This window comes from Littorina saxatilis, linkage group LG17 (genome assembly GCF_037325665.1).
Source record: "Littorina saxatilis isolate snail1 linkage group LG17, US_GU_Lsax_2.0, whole genome shotgun sequence".
NCBI classification, from domain to species: Eukaryota; Metazoa; Mollusca; class Gastropoda; order Littorinimorpha; family Littorinidae; genus Littorina; species Littorina saxatilis.
Window position 1 is genome coordinate 34,731,048 of NC_090261.1, and position 15,080 is coordinate 34,746,127.

The window sequence follows — 15,080 nt, forward strand, 5'->3', positions numbered from 1 at the left end:
ACAAACACAAACACAAAAACGCACACACGCTATCACATACACACACACACACACACACACTCACGCACGCACACACACACACACACACACACACGCACACACACACATACACACACACACACACACATGTGAAGACGCACGCACACATACATGTGTGCGTGTATTTACACATACATCCAAATCGTTCATACAACTGCGTTCATGATTTCGTTTATTAGAAAATTAATAACAGAGGGGAAAACAGGAAAGTGGTTTTTTCTTCCTCTCTATGTAAAAGAAAAGATTCTACGTCATAGAATTAGAACAGATTCGACTTTCAGTGACATGGTTTTGATACATGTAACATGATCGACGCACCTATCACACATGCGACGATGCACGACATACACCACGAGCTGATAAAGTCGGTCATCTTTACATTTCTCCGATATACAAAAGCATTAATCATTATACTATTATATAGCTTACTAACCAACAAACCAGTCTACCGAGCGGCCAACTCAAGACTTAATTTCAATCATGGGTGCTCTAGGGGTATGGCAAGAAGAAAACAGTCAGAAATGACAACAAAAGAATTTTATCATAAACAATCAAGATCACTGCGAAACTGACCCATGAAAAAGGAAAATAAAACTTAAATGTTCAAACTAACAAACAAACACACACAGCACACAGATTCGAAACAATCAAGATCACACCGAAATCTAACTCAGCACACACACAAAAATAAAATAAAAAAGAAAATAATACATACATGAACAAACAAACGAACCCGACGGCAAATAAGAGCGCACTGATTCGAGACCCCCCCCCCCCCCCCCTCTTCCCCACCGCTAGAAATGGTGTCTTTCTCATGACTTTGTCGAGTTAATACTCATGTCATCCTGGCGACCAAAAAGTGCTGGAAGACTTGCAACCAAAAAACCAACCCCCTCCCCACAACACCCCTTTCCTCCATCCCCCTTTACAAAACGTCCCCTCTAAAGATATGCTCGGAACAACTAATTCTACTAAAACACACACACAAGCAGTCGTGAAAGAGTCCATCATGGAATAATCTCAAACGGCTGAGAACCAGCCTGGCGACCAGAAGATACTGGATTACTTGCGATCGGACAACCACTAATCCTTCCCAAACTGTCACCCCCCCCCCCCCCCCCTAAACATGTGCTCTGAATTATTTTTATTCCTTTAAAGCATACACACACAAACAGTCGTACATGATTCAATTTCGAGTTTGCCAATCAATCTCATGCTCAGCACCATCCAGGCGACCAGACGTTGTTGAAGTACTTGCTGGGTGTGGAGGCCTCTGTGTATCCCGGGAAGACAGCGGGCACCATGGACTGCCTGTACTGCACCATCCTGGCCTTCAGTCTCTGGAACACGTCCTGCTCCACGTCCTTCACGTCCGTCTTCTCCAGCGGGTCCTGCAGCACGTTGAACAGCAGGTACTCGGGGTGGCCCGTCGGCGACGTCAGGTTGACAGTGGTGGCGTTCTTCATCTCCGAGGGAGCGAACCAGCCGTCCGGGTTGCCCGGGTGATGATGCACTAGCTTGTAGGGCCCCTGGCGGATGGCGGAGTTGTTGAAGAGGTCGTCAAAGTTGTAGACGAACTCGGTGCGAGGTCCGGGCGAGGAGCCGGCCAGCAGGTTGCGCCACTGACTGACGCCGTCGATGTTGGTGGGGATATCGCGGGCGGTGTCATTGCCATCCGCAGCGGCCTCCACCAAGGTGGGGAACCAGTCGCTGACGTGGATCATCTCCTGGTAGGTGTAGCCTGTCCTGTGCAGCAAGCCCGGGGCGGAGACGAAGGAGGGCGAGCGCGTGCCGCCTTCCCACAGCGTGGTCTTGGAGCCCCTCAGCGGCCAGTTGCTGCCGCCCATGTTGACCGGGCCGCCGTTGTCGGAGAAGAAGAGCAGGAAGGTGTTGTTGAGCAGGCCCCGCCGGTGAAGGACGTCTGTCACGTTGGCCACGGCCTCGTCCATGGCGGCGATCATCCCGCACTTGAGTCTGCGCTTGCTGTCGCTGGCCGGCACGTGCGAACAGTACGTGTCCACGTACCACTGGGGGACCTGGCGACAGAGAATGTGTCAAGTGCAATATTTTTTATATTTTTTTTTATAGAATCTTATGTCTTAATATGGCTATAACGGGTTGGTTTGTAAGCACATGGCAATATAAAAATACGGACATACTATTACGAGGTATTAGGGAAAAAAGACGAGTTTTCAGCGCATTCGGCAGTTATTGGCTGCAAATACAAACACTTTGGGTTTAGGTCGTAGACGTATAAAGACAGAAACAGCGGACATGTGGTCAGACTTTAGTTACCTGCAAAGGACCATGCACAGATTGAAAGGACAGGTACAGGAAGAGAGGCTGAGTGACGTCATGCTCGTTAATGATTCTCGTGGCTCGGTTGGCAAAGAGATGAGTGGAGTAGTGACCAACAGCAGTACGGTCCACCTGGTCATTATCCCTGTAGACAAACAAAAATGGGATGTACAGTAAAAATAATGAACTGTATAAAATTGACAAGACTCTTTACAATCGGGAGATAAGACCGCTGTTTTGTTGATTACCAACTGGAGCCCATTGTGTCTGGTGTAAAGTGAAGACAAATTGACAAGACTCTTCACAATCATTAGACAAGACCGGTGTTTTGCTGATTACCAACTGGTGGCAGTGCACTTTGTGTCTGATGTCAAATGAAGGCAGAAAGCCTGTTTCGTAATGTATTCCATATGTACTGGTAGTACGTATGAAACAAGCATGTTCTCTAATGTGAGAAAACAACCTTTAAAATGGTGACTAATATGGTTATCAATGCCGGAAAAGTCGATCAAGATAACTGTGTTTAAGTACCCTCACGAATAAAGTTGAACCGCCTTTGCCTAAAGACAGTGGTGGTTTTTTTTTAGTAATGATAACAACATTATATAAACCATATTGCCCCTTTTTCTCCTGAACAAATTGATTTTGTTAAAGATTTCTTCCAAGCGCATGACTTACAACTTGAAGGAGCGTAGTTAAAGGCACACTTCTAAACATTCGGGTCGCCGTTTCTAATCTGACCATGCTTTTACATGGGATATAACCATCCCTCCACTTGGCCACATGCCAAAATAAACAGCCTGGGTGAATTCTGTGCACATTGGGATTATGCTTTATTATTTACTTAATCTAATTTATTACCAAAAAGCCACGAGTGGCGTAAGAAACAAATTCATCCAAAAAATGTCAACTCACCACAGAAAGCAGTCTATTTTATTTTTATTTTTTGTATGTGACCAAGTGGAAGGATGGTCTTATCCCCTGTACAAGCCTGGCCAGATCTGAGACGGTTAGCTAAGCTGTTTACACGGGGAGGAGTGTGCCTTCAAAACAAGAAATTCCTCCGAGGTAGGAAAAACACCCCCGTCCTTACCATTCTCACTGCCACCAACTGAGAAGGTTATTTCCCTTTGACCATTAATATGTCCCTCTATAAGTCCTTGTAGAATCTTAATCCACCAATAACTCCCTAACCGTGTGTTTGACTGGTCCCAATTTTTGTAAGGACCGTCTCAGGAATGTATAGAACCTGTTCACCAAGTTTGGTGACGATCGGTCCGTTCATTCTTGAGATCTATATGCGAACACAAACAAACAAACAAACACATCGACCGAATCCTATACACACCCCTATACCGGGGGTGTAATAAAAAGCAATAACTGCTCAGGCAAGGCTAGAAGAAGTTGACACAGATTTACCTAAAGTCATAGGCTTCCTGCTGGCCGGTGTGGTTGTAGTAATCTTCCAAGGCGTTGTAAAACCCGTAAAAGGACTGGAACCCGCGGTAGGTGGGGGTGTAGCGCCAGGCACAATAACCGAGGTGCCACTTGCCGACCATGTGAGTGGCGTAGCCCATCTTGTGAAGCACCTCGGGCAGGATGGGCTGATCGTCAGGAAGGTACTGTTTCCACCCGGCCATGATCACGCGATGCTGAATGGGGGAAACAAGGGGCAGAGATTTCATGGCTTACGCTTCTTTTGGTTACCATGAAACACTCTGCATAGCCTGTTTGCTCTAAAAAAAAAATTTTAAAAAAAGAACTGGGATCTTAACATTACTTCACGCGGAAGGTACTACTTCCATCCGGTTATGATCACACACCGTTGAATTAAACACATTAAGTGTAAACCATACTGTAAATCCTGTTTTCTAATTCAATGCACAGGAATTTTGACACAACTTCATCAACTTCATCTCGCGTTGAAGCACCTTGGGCAGGATGGGCTGATCATCAGGAAGGAACTGCTTCGACCCAACCATAATTACACGATGCTAAGTGGTAGAAAAAAGAGAAAAGGAAAACAAGTCGCGTAAGGCGAAAATACAACATTTAGTCAAGTAGCTGTCGAACTCACAGAATGAAACTGAACGCAATGCCATTTTTCAGCAAGACCGTATACTCGTAGCATCGTCAGTCCACCGCTCATGGCAAAGGCAGTGAAATTGACAAGAAGAGCGGGGTAGTAGTTGCGCTAAGAAGGATAGCACGCTTTTCTGTACCTCTCTTTGTTTTAACTTTCTGAGCGTGTTTTAATCCAAACATATCATATCTATATGTTTTTGGAATCAGGAACCGACAAGGAATAAGATGAAAGTGTTTTTAAATTGATTTCGACAATTTAATTTTGATAATAATTTTTATATATTTAATTTTCAGAGCTTGTTTTTAATCCAAATATAACATATTTATATGTTTTTGGAATCAGAAAATGATGGAGAATAAGATGAACGTAAATTTGGATCGTTTTATAAATTTTTATTTTTTTTACAATTTTCCGATTTTTAATGACCAAAGTCATTAATTAATTTTTAAGCCACCAAGCTGAAATGCAATACCGAAGTCCGGGCTTTGTCGAAGATTACTTGACCAAAATTTCAACCAATTTGGTTGAAAAATGAGGGCGTGACAGTGCCGCCTCAACTTTCACGAAAAGCCGGATATGACGTCATCAAAGACATTTATCAAAAAAATGAAAAAAACGTTCGGGGATATCAATCCCAGGAACTCTCATGTAAAATTTCATAAAGATCGGTCCAGTAGTTTGGTCTGAATCGCTCTACACACACACACAGAGACAGACAGACAGACAGACACACACACACACATACACCACGACCCTCGTCTCGATTCCCCCCTCTACGTTAAAATATTTAGTCAAAACTTGACTAAATATAAAAAGCATTGTGTTTTGTCCTTTGTCGTGTGTTGTGAGCTACACTCCATGGCCTGTTTATTCAAGACAGTGCACCAGAGTGTTGATATTACTTCTGCGTTGAAGCGACTCTGGCGTGTGGAAAATAAGATAATTGAGGGAGTGACTGAACATGTTCGCCAGTGGCTTTATTTTCTGTCATGGATCTGCCATTCCAGTTCAGATGTTGAAAGAGCAGTAACAGGGTAAATAAATAACGTACGCAGATTCCATCAAACAAAATCCCTTAGTTTCAAGCACGCTGTCTGACTGTATGTCTAGGAAGATGTCTGTCTGTTCGTCTGTCTGTGACAGAGAGACACAGAGAGAGAGAGAGAGAGAGAGAGGGGGGGAGGGGGGAGGTGTACATGTGTGTGTCTTTAAGTCTATTTCACCCATCCGCTCATCACCCCTAACCTCCCCCAATTTAAAAACAAGTCGCAAAAGGCAAAATTACTACATTTAGTCAAGCTGTGGAACTCACAGAATGAAACTGAACGCACTGCATTTTTTCACAATGACCGTAGTCCGCCGCTTGTGCAAAACGGAGTGAAACTGACGAGCCTGTTCAGCGCGGTAGTGGTTTCGCTGTGCTGCATAGCACGCTTTTCTGTACCTCTCTTCGTTTTAACTTTCTGAGCGTGTTTTTAATCCAAACATATCATATCTATATGTTTTTGGAATCAGGAACCCACAAGGAATAAGATGAAATTGTTTTTAAATCGATTTCGGAAATTTAATTTTGATCATAATTTTTATATTTTTAATTTTCAAAGCTTGTTTTTAATCCAAATATAACATATTTATATGTTTTTGGAATCAGGAAATAATGTAAAATAAGATAAACGTAAATTGGGATCGTTTTATATAAAAAAAAAATTATTACAATTTTCATATTTTTAATGACCAAAGCCATCAATTAATTTTTAAGCCACGAAACTGAAATGCAATACCGAAGTCCGGCCTTCGTCGAAGATTGCTTTACAAAAATGTCAATCAATTTGATTGAAAAATGAGGGTGTGACAGTGCCGCCTCAACTTTTACAAAAAGCCGGATATGACGTCATCAAAGGTATTTATCGAAAAAAAGAAAAAACTGTCCGGGGATATCATTCCCAGGAACTCTCATGTCAAATTTCAGAAAGATCGGTCCAGTAGTTTAGTCTGAATCGCTCTACACACACACCCGCACAGACAGACACACACACTCACACATACACCACGACCCTCGTCTCGATTCCCCCTCTATGTTAAAACATTTAGTCAAAACTTGACTAAATGTAAAAAGGAGAACAAAAACATGTATAGCTCACCTGCATTCCCATGTGATAGGGGTATCTACCTGACATGAAGGCGGCCCGGGAGGGTGAGCAGGTGGACTGTACGTACGACTGGTTCAGGATCACCCCCTCCCTCGCCATCCGGTCCAGGGTGGGTGTGTGGATACCCGGATTGTTCCACCCGACATCCGCCCACCCGAGATCATCGGCCAGGATCACCACGATGTTGGGTGGTGAAGATAGAATGCCAAGGATTGGTATCAAGAAGATCAGTACACCAAGAAATCCTTCACCGGACATTGTTGTCTTTGTGTATGTAGTTCGTTGTTCGGTTTTGGTAGCAAAGATAGGACGACGTTTTATTTAGCTGCTATATACATATTATAGTTATGAACAGTGGTCTAAACTGGCCTACTCAGCAAAGATAAGAAAAGACTTACGCTCTTTAGAGTTTAATGTATGGCGATGAATATAAGCAACAGAAGCCATTCAGCGATCGTTATTATCTCCCTGTAAACGTTGTGTGTCGTGAAATATGAAAGACAAGACAGTGAAAATCAGTTTATACAAGCTGCCCCCTTCCCCCCCCCCCCCCCCCCCCCCACACACACTTCAAACTTTAAGAATAAGAACATGAAGACCATTTAAAACATAATTTATAAATATGTGTACGCATCTATTAATCTCTACAGGTTTGGGGGGATGGGGGTCATTCTGGGCTGGCCCCTCGATCTTTTATTATTATATGAAGTCTTATATCGCGCGCGTATCTCCAGACTCGGACTCAAGGCGCAGGGATCTATTTTATGGTCTTAGTGTTTGGACATTCTCCGTGTACAATGAAACGTAGATTTACACAGCGCAGTTCATGAGTTCGGTGGTATAATTTGAAAGAGAAGGTATCTTATGTCAGTGGCGTGGTGGTAAGACGTCGGCCTCCTAATCGGGAGGTCGTGAGTTCGAATCCCGGTCGCTGCCGCCTGGTGGGTTAGAGTGGCGATTTTTCCGATCTCCCAGGTCAACTTATGTGCAGACCTGCTAGTGACTTAACCCCCTTCGTGTGTACACGCAAGCACAAGACCAAGTGCGCACGGAAAAGATCCTGTAATCCATGTCAGAGTTCGGTGGGTTATGGAAACACAAAAATACCCAGCATGCCTCCCCCGAAATCGGCGTATGCTGCCTGAATGGCGGGGTAAAAATGGCCATACACGTAAAAATCCACTCGTGCTAAAAACATGAGTGAACGTGGGAGTCTAAGCCCATGAACGAAGAAGAAGAAGAAGAAATGTCAGTTTATTTGCAACGGGTACTCGTTATCTTTATTTTACACAAGTGTCACCTTCTTTAACACAAAAAAGTCTGAGCGCAGAGGAGTATAATTATGTGCTTTTTGGTGGTGCTTTCTGTCTTTCTTGCTTGCTATCTTGCTTTCTTTCCTTCGTTCTGACCTGCTATATTGCAATCCCACTTTCTGTATTTTCTTTATTGTTGTTGTTGATGGACGGATTAATTTGCGATGACTGCACTGTGAACTGGGAGTATTGCGTCTTAAACATTTTCCCTGAGGTCTTCTCAAGTCAGAAACAGATTTTTTTTAAAAAGTCGATTGTCTGAAAAAGAGCACGCCTGCGTATTTGTGCTTATCTCTATTGTATCTGTGTGTCAAGGCCAAGGCTTTTTAAGCACTCTCGGACTTGCTCTTCTTTCAGTACATGGTTTTTCTTAACTGAAAAATAGGGCAAACATCTGTATCTGTATCTGTAGGGTACGTCGCTAGCATCCAGATTTCTGGCTTTGGCGCGACGGGTGGGTGTGCGCAGCGACGTCGTCTAGCGGCGGCTGGTGGTTAGCGCCGACTTGAATGCCTCAGTAGAGTCTGAGTGGACAACTATGTTGTCCAGGTGATTCCAATCTATCATTGTGGATCGTGGGAAGAACGACTGTCTGTATTGTTCGGTGTTGCAGCGTGGTACAGCGAAACATCTGTTGTTGTTTTTTATGTAATTGTCTATGGGGTTGCTACCAACGTAGTCTGCTGTTTGTCTTCTGGGTCGACTGAACAAGGATATGTCATATGATGTCCTAGAAATTGAGCAACTGCGATGCTGGGGTACGATATCACAATCAAACTGTCCCTAAGACTGGGCATAGCCTCTTCCCGGTCAGTCCATATTACTATTAAGCACCTATGCATGCTCCTAATAGGGACCAGTTGTGAATGTGTCTGTTTTGAATTTTTGCTGGATATCTATCAAAGCTAATTCGCTCTAATTAGGCCCAACGGTTAACTAAACTGAGAAGGACTATTAAAGACAAACTGAAACTTCTTCACAAGAAAACAAGCTAGTTATCAGCATGAAACAAAAAGTGGTCTATATTAGGCAACCTTCCCCTACTACAAGTGTTTCGCCCGATAGTGTCGTCAGTTCGCAGTCTTTTTCAGCGGAGCAAAATATTCAAGCTGCAGTAACTGTAGTACGTTATATTACCCCCCCCCCCCCCCCCCCCCCCCCAACCCCACCCCACCCCCTATTCGCCACGACTTGCGCCGGACCACTTTTCGCTAGCGTGCTATACGCCATGTTGTCGTTTATGACAAACTAGATGAATACCCGCTTCGCCGGGTAGCCGGCTTCGCCGGAAAGAAGTAGAGCCGAATACCCGGCTTCGCCGAAGGAAGGGAGATAAACGCGCAAAACACTGGAGAAGATAAGGAAGAGTTGTGGACAGTGACCTTCTAAAAATAGTAACGGGAATATGGATTGAGCGTTGTGGACAGTGACCTTCTAAAAATAGTAACGGGAATATGGATTGACGCCACACGAAGGAAGGCAGATAAACGCAAAACACTGGAGAAGATAAGGAAGAGTTACTGGGAATGGATGTAGTGGATGTACAGAAAAACCAAAATCGGTTCAGCGCTGCGCGCTGAGAGCACGTGTTGAAATATCTCATCGATGAGGTTGTGTCCGGGGTGTAGCTGAATACGGTGTCCACATTTGAAAAAGATCCACCGAGAACTTTGGCCGTGCATCGCGAACAGACAGACAGACAGACAGACAGACAGACAGACACTAGTCGTATATATATATATAGATAGATGTATCGCCGCGCGACCGGCGTGACATTCGCGCGCTTTTCGACCGTGACAAAGCATTCGTCACAGCGGAACCAGCACTTGAAAGCTTGTCATTGGCATTAACCCTTTCGCTGCCAATCAAAACTTCCTGACTGCCAGGGAATATTGGAGTTCGGGGTGTAATAATTCACACAAAAATTTAGCTCCAAACTGGCAGTAGGTAGGAAAGTAAAACCTATGTTATTTTTAAAGGAAATTCAACCAAGAATCTGTTTTTAGTATGTAATCATGGAAATAATGCACAAGTGCAGGACGGGTATACCCGTCCTAAGGCAGTCAAGGGGTTAACGCTCTCTTAATCTCATTTCATAAGCAACACTCCTTTAAAGCCTAAACATACTAACATTTCTCTGAAGCGATGTTTGTAATGCAGGCTTCATGTGCTACCTTATGACCTAAGGCCAGTAAAACCACGGTTCAGATTTACGGCTTCAGATTTTTCTGCACTGAGTATCGGTCATTCTGGTCAACGAAAAACATGCACTCTATGATACAGCAAAAAGTGGTGAGTAAAAAATATACACTGATCCTCTCAAGTTGTTAAAACAGGTCCGGTTAGTGAATCACAAACAGCGAAAAGGGGTAAGTGAAAAACATGCAGTCGCGTTTTCTTTCAATCGTCAAGCCGTTATAAAACTTTTTGTTTATGCTGATACTGCGAAAGTTATGCAGCTAACATCTTTTTTGATTTTAGTTTTTGGTTTTGATCTTTGTTTGTTGTGTTAAGTTGACTGATTGATTACTGGATTGATTGCCTGACTGACAGACACACGGAAAGACTGACATCTTTCAAGTCTGTTTCGTATTTCCTTCTTCGTAGGAAAAAGTGACTTCTTTCGGATAACAGTAGGGGAAGGGCTCCTAATATGGACCGGCTCCTAATATGGACCACCACCAACTAACGGCGCTAGAGCGCTCAAAAAAGTTTTATTCGCTGTATTCACCCTCTTTGGATAACTTGCACATGTATGTCAAAACAGTTGCAGAAACACAAATCTCAAAACCGTTAGGCTTTTTCTCTTTTTTCACTTTTGGCAGCGTTCACTCTAAATTTGCCGCCTAAAACGGACTCGTTTCTGTCTACAGCCAAAGCTTTTATCAAACAGAAATGGCTATATATGACAGCTAAAACCGTATTTGTTACATTTTAGCAGTGTTGACCCCGAGTTTCTACTGCAAACAAAAAATAATAGCAAAATCTCAAAGTATGTGCGAGTCCCCTAATATGGACCACCTTCAACAAATCGAAGAAAATAAAAGCTAAAGGCTATTTTCATTAATTCATTAAGAAGCTTGCTGGTAATAACCTATAACTAGCCCTCGAGATTTAAAAAAAATCCAACGAAAAGTCTTCTTTTCGTGGAAGTTGATAATTTCACTTATTTTCACTCTGTTTTTGATAAGCTTCTTTAGTTTCCTGGTGTGCTTCAAATAATGCTCTCATCAACCCGAAACAGATAAATCTAGAGCATATTTTAATTAGGCTGACTTGTACACTAAGTTGTATCATGTTATTTTGAAATATAGGGGGATTTTTACAGTGATTCGTGAAGGCCGCTTCACTGGTCCATATTAGGCGCCCAGGCTCCTAATATGGACCCTTTGTGATTTTTTCTGTATTTAATTTTTGCTGAATGTGTATCAAAGCTATTTTACTCTAATTAGGCCTAACGGTTAACCTAAGAAAGAAGGACTACCAAGCACAAAATGAAACTTCTTTGCACGAAAACAAGCTAGTTATCAGCAATAAACAAAAAGTGGTCCATATTAGGGGCTCTTCCCCTACAACAGTACCCAATATTGACGGACTGTGTGATGATATCTTCTGCTATGGTCTGTTGAGACAGTAATATCAAAATCGAGACAGGAGGTCGAGATTTTGATATCACTGTCGAAACAGACCAATAGCAGAAGATATTATCACACAGTCCGTCAATGTTAGATATATTGCTATTTCTCTGGACACTTTGTATTCACTGTAAAGAAATTACCAAAGTATTTGTCTCAGTTTTGGCTGTTCCATATCCCTCCCTCTTATTATTATTTCTTTTTGTTCACTCTTTTCTTGTACTTTCCAGTATTTCCAAATGTCTTTTCTTTCAAAAAGTAATTAGTCACTTGCTCAACTAAATTCTGGCGTAATTGCATTTTCATATATATTCCTTTGTTTTTAAATGTAGGTGTCTTTGTTTTTGAAGTGGGGAAGCTATAAAGAGGTCGTTGATATCAAAATTGATATCGACGGAAATGTCGTCGATATCACTTTTGTAATGAGCTCAGTTCTGCCCAATTGACCAATGGAAATCTACGTAACATATGAAATAGCAATATTGTTATTTATAAAACGTAGGAATAAAACTTGTATGAATCTTTGATAATATTAAGAATGTACCAAACCAGGTAACTGTCGTGTTCTCTTTTTGTTTAAATCTTTGATACCATTTGTAATTTGATTTTCGTACAGGAAATTAAGGTACCAATATAAAGCCTATTTTTCAGCTTGTGCTCTAAATGTAACCATACATTGTCATTACTGTGCCCTGACTGCCTGTAGGCTTAGTTTTCCTTATCGGAACATGATTCGAGCGGACTGTTATAAATGATGAAATTGATATGAACACTTTTTTTCAGTGACCTAAGGTTGGTTTATTCGTGGAAGCGCCAAAGCAGCATAGCGAGACAAAGGAACAATTTAGAATGACAACTATCCACATGCAAATTCAGGAGCGCATAGATCTTCAAATAACACCCCCTCTATCCCTGCATCTACCCTGCGCAGCTCTAATTCCTGACACATTATAAAACGGGTGGTTGATGAACAACCTCCTTTCTCAGTGTCTGGTGTCTCGTCAGTTGCAAGACGTCCGTTCCACGGACCAGCTACGACCGAAAGAAGTGATGTGCTAAAGTGCCTGTGGCCTGTTTTATGTACAAGTATATGACTTGTGTTGATCAAAAGCTACGTTGTGGAATTGGAGCGACTGCAAGAAGTGAATTGTGCTGAGATCCAGAGCAAATGGTAGGTTTTCGTTATATATGCTATGCAGACGCACGGACACACTGAAAGGCAATTATTAACCCGTGACGAGTGACGAACTCACTGACAATAGACGAAAACGTAGAAGGAAGCGCACGTACTCACGCACGAACACACATGTGCGCATGCACGCACGCACTGGCACGTACACACGGATATACACACACACGCACACACACACGCGGCACGCACGCCGCACACGCACAAACACACGGGTACGCACAATTACACACACACACACACTAACATAAACACACACACAAACATAAACACACACACACACACACACACACACACATACGCACTCACACACACACACCGTGACTCACACACACACACGCACGCACACGCAAACACACACACACACACACACACACACACACACACATTCAACAATGATACGCATAAACATAGGTATGGCTGATACGAAGGTGGAGTATACCGGTGTGTACGTGCGTGAAAGTTAGTCTCATTTACCACCAGGTGTCAAAAGCAGGTGCTGCATGTACATGATGCATAGTGAACACGAGAGCTGGGAATCCTAAGTTTTGATGGTGCGCGTTATAGCTACCTCCCTGTACCTACCTCTGAGTACTTGACAGCTCGTAAACCATTGTAGAAACCTTTGTTACTTTGAAGATCTTTCCTCGTGGTTTGTAAGCTAGGCGTTATATTGTGCGTTTTGCAAAATGTGTGCAGTTGTCTCAGTGATATTTCTGACAAATCGCGGAATACCAGTACTAGTTCTCCCTCAGAAGAAAATCTTTTTCCCGGGAACCCGTTCTTATCCTTGAAGTTCATCGTGTTTTCTGTGCTAGGCAAAACAATGCATGTGTGTTTGCAAAGTGAAAGTGTTTACTCTGTTCATGAAAAAAGAGAACTTTTTCGAACGTTTTCAATGACTACATTACATTTTTAATTAATATTCTAATTAGATTATTGTTAATTTTTGACCAAAAATGAAGTAATCTTTGATGAATTTTGATGGTTACGTGACTCAAAGCGTTTTCGGCACTGTCGTTTCAAGTGGAGTGTTTCGCCGAACGTGCGTTTCAGTTGTTCACACTCACAACAGTATCGGAGCGTGAAACGCACGCTGAGTGGACCGGATAAGTACACGTTTCCGACTTCATCCTGAGAACTTTAAAGATACCTTCCTTCTCGTCTAAATCTCGTGAACCATGACAGATCCACTGAGGCTCTTGTATTGGATAAAAGCATCCTTCGACTTGGACACACACATGCATCTACCACTTCACTGTTTTCTGATGAGAGTATGAGTGAGAACGTTATTAAGCTATCTTTTAAGTTTTAATAAAGACCTTGGGTGGCAAGGTCCCAAACTTATCGCTGGACTTGTGCACACGCACCCACTTGGTCCCTGGATATGAAGAGACATTGCTGCGGCTGACGCTATTGCTTCTCATATAGCTACTTTATGTTTTTATCAGAACCTTTAAGAATACCATTTTATATCCAAGTATCTCTTATTACCATTTTTAATTAGATGAGCGAGAGTGTGCGGGGGGTGGGAGGGTGGTGAACCACTGTACACAAAGGGAAAGTTTGTGTGCGCGCCTGTGTTTGTTTTTAATCTGAGACAAATGTCGCCAATGTTTTTACAGAGTGACGTTAAAGGCTGCCATATTCGTAGCGTTCATTAATTGATTCATATTGTTTACATGTGCCAATAATGTTATAAAACTGTACCTAAGGGGATATAATAACGATTGGCTGTAGCTTTCGAACACAAAAAAATTATTTCAGTATTGCAAGGTGGTGTTGATAGTGTCGAATGTAAACAGAACAGTCTCAAACGCCATCTTTGGTTTACGAAACGTCACGAAGTGACGTCAACGGTCTAAAAATAGCCCAAGTCCTGGAGAACTGTTGCTAAACAATGCAATAAAGAATTAATTATTTCTCGTAATTGGTATGGACTTCAAACCTAAAACTTTGCAGGAAGCTTAATTTATACATCCCCGCAACGATGGGAAAAGCCCTGGAAGTAATTAAACTAATTAAATAGGACTATGTCAGCCTTTAAATAAACGATTTTACACACATTTTACATACGTGTTAGATCATTTCGTAGCTGACACCTATATGATGTCAATGTGCTTAGTATTTCCGCACAAATTCTCTGCAAAGATGCAGTCAGGCTATTGATCTTGGGGATGTGTCCAAGTGGACGTATGTTCTTATCTCATCTAGGCTTGATATAATGTTTCTACTTTCTTGAAGCTTAGTTGAATACTGTTGCATTTTCATTGTTTGCAGGGTTTTATTTTGTACCGCCTCTCTGTCTCTGTCTCTGTCTCTGTCTCTGTCTCTCTCTATCTCTGTCTGTCTGTCTGTCTGTCTCTCTCA

General features: G+C 42.5%; 1 protein-coding gene across 1 annotated transcript; it reads right to left on the reverse strand.

Annotated features, from left to right (window-relative positions):
- Positions 1–1,167: 1,167 nt before the first annotated feature.
- LOC138953524 (arylsulfatase B-like) lies at positions 1,168–6,982 on the reverse strand. The gene is made up of 4 exons (XM_070325357.1): positions 6,565–6,982; positions 3,757–3,989; positions 2,335–2,482; positions 1,168–2,075 (listed from the first exon to the last, which is right to left on the reverse strand). The coding sequence occupies exons 1-4, from the start codon at positions 6,829–6,831 to the stop codon at positions 1,257–1,259; spliced, it is 1,467 nt and encodes a 488-aa protein (XP_070181458.1). The 5' UTR covers positions 6,832–6,982; the 3' UTR covers positions 1,168–1,256.
- Between the last annotated feature and the right edge of the window lie 8,098 nt (positions 6,983–15,080).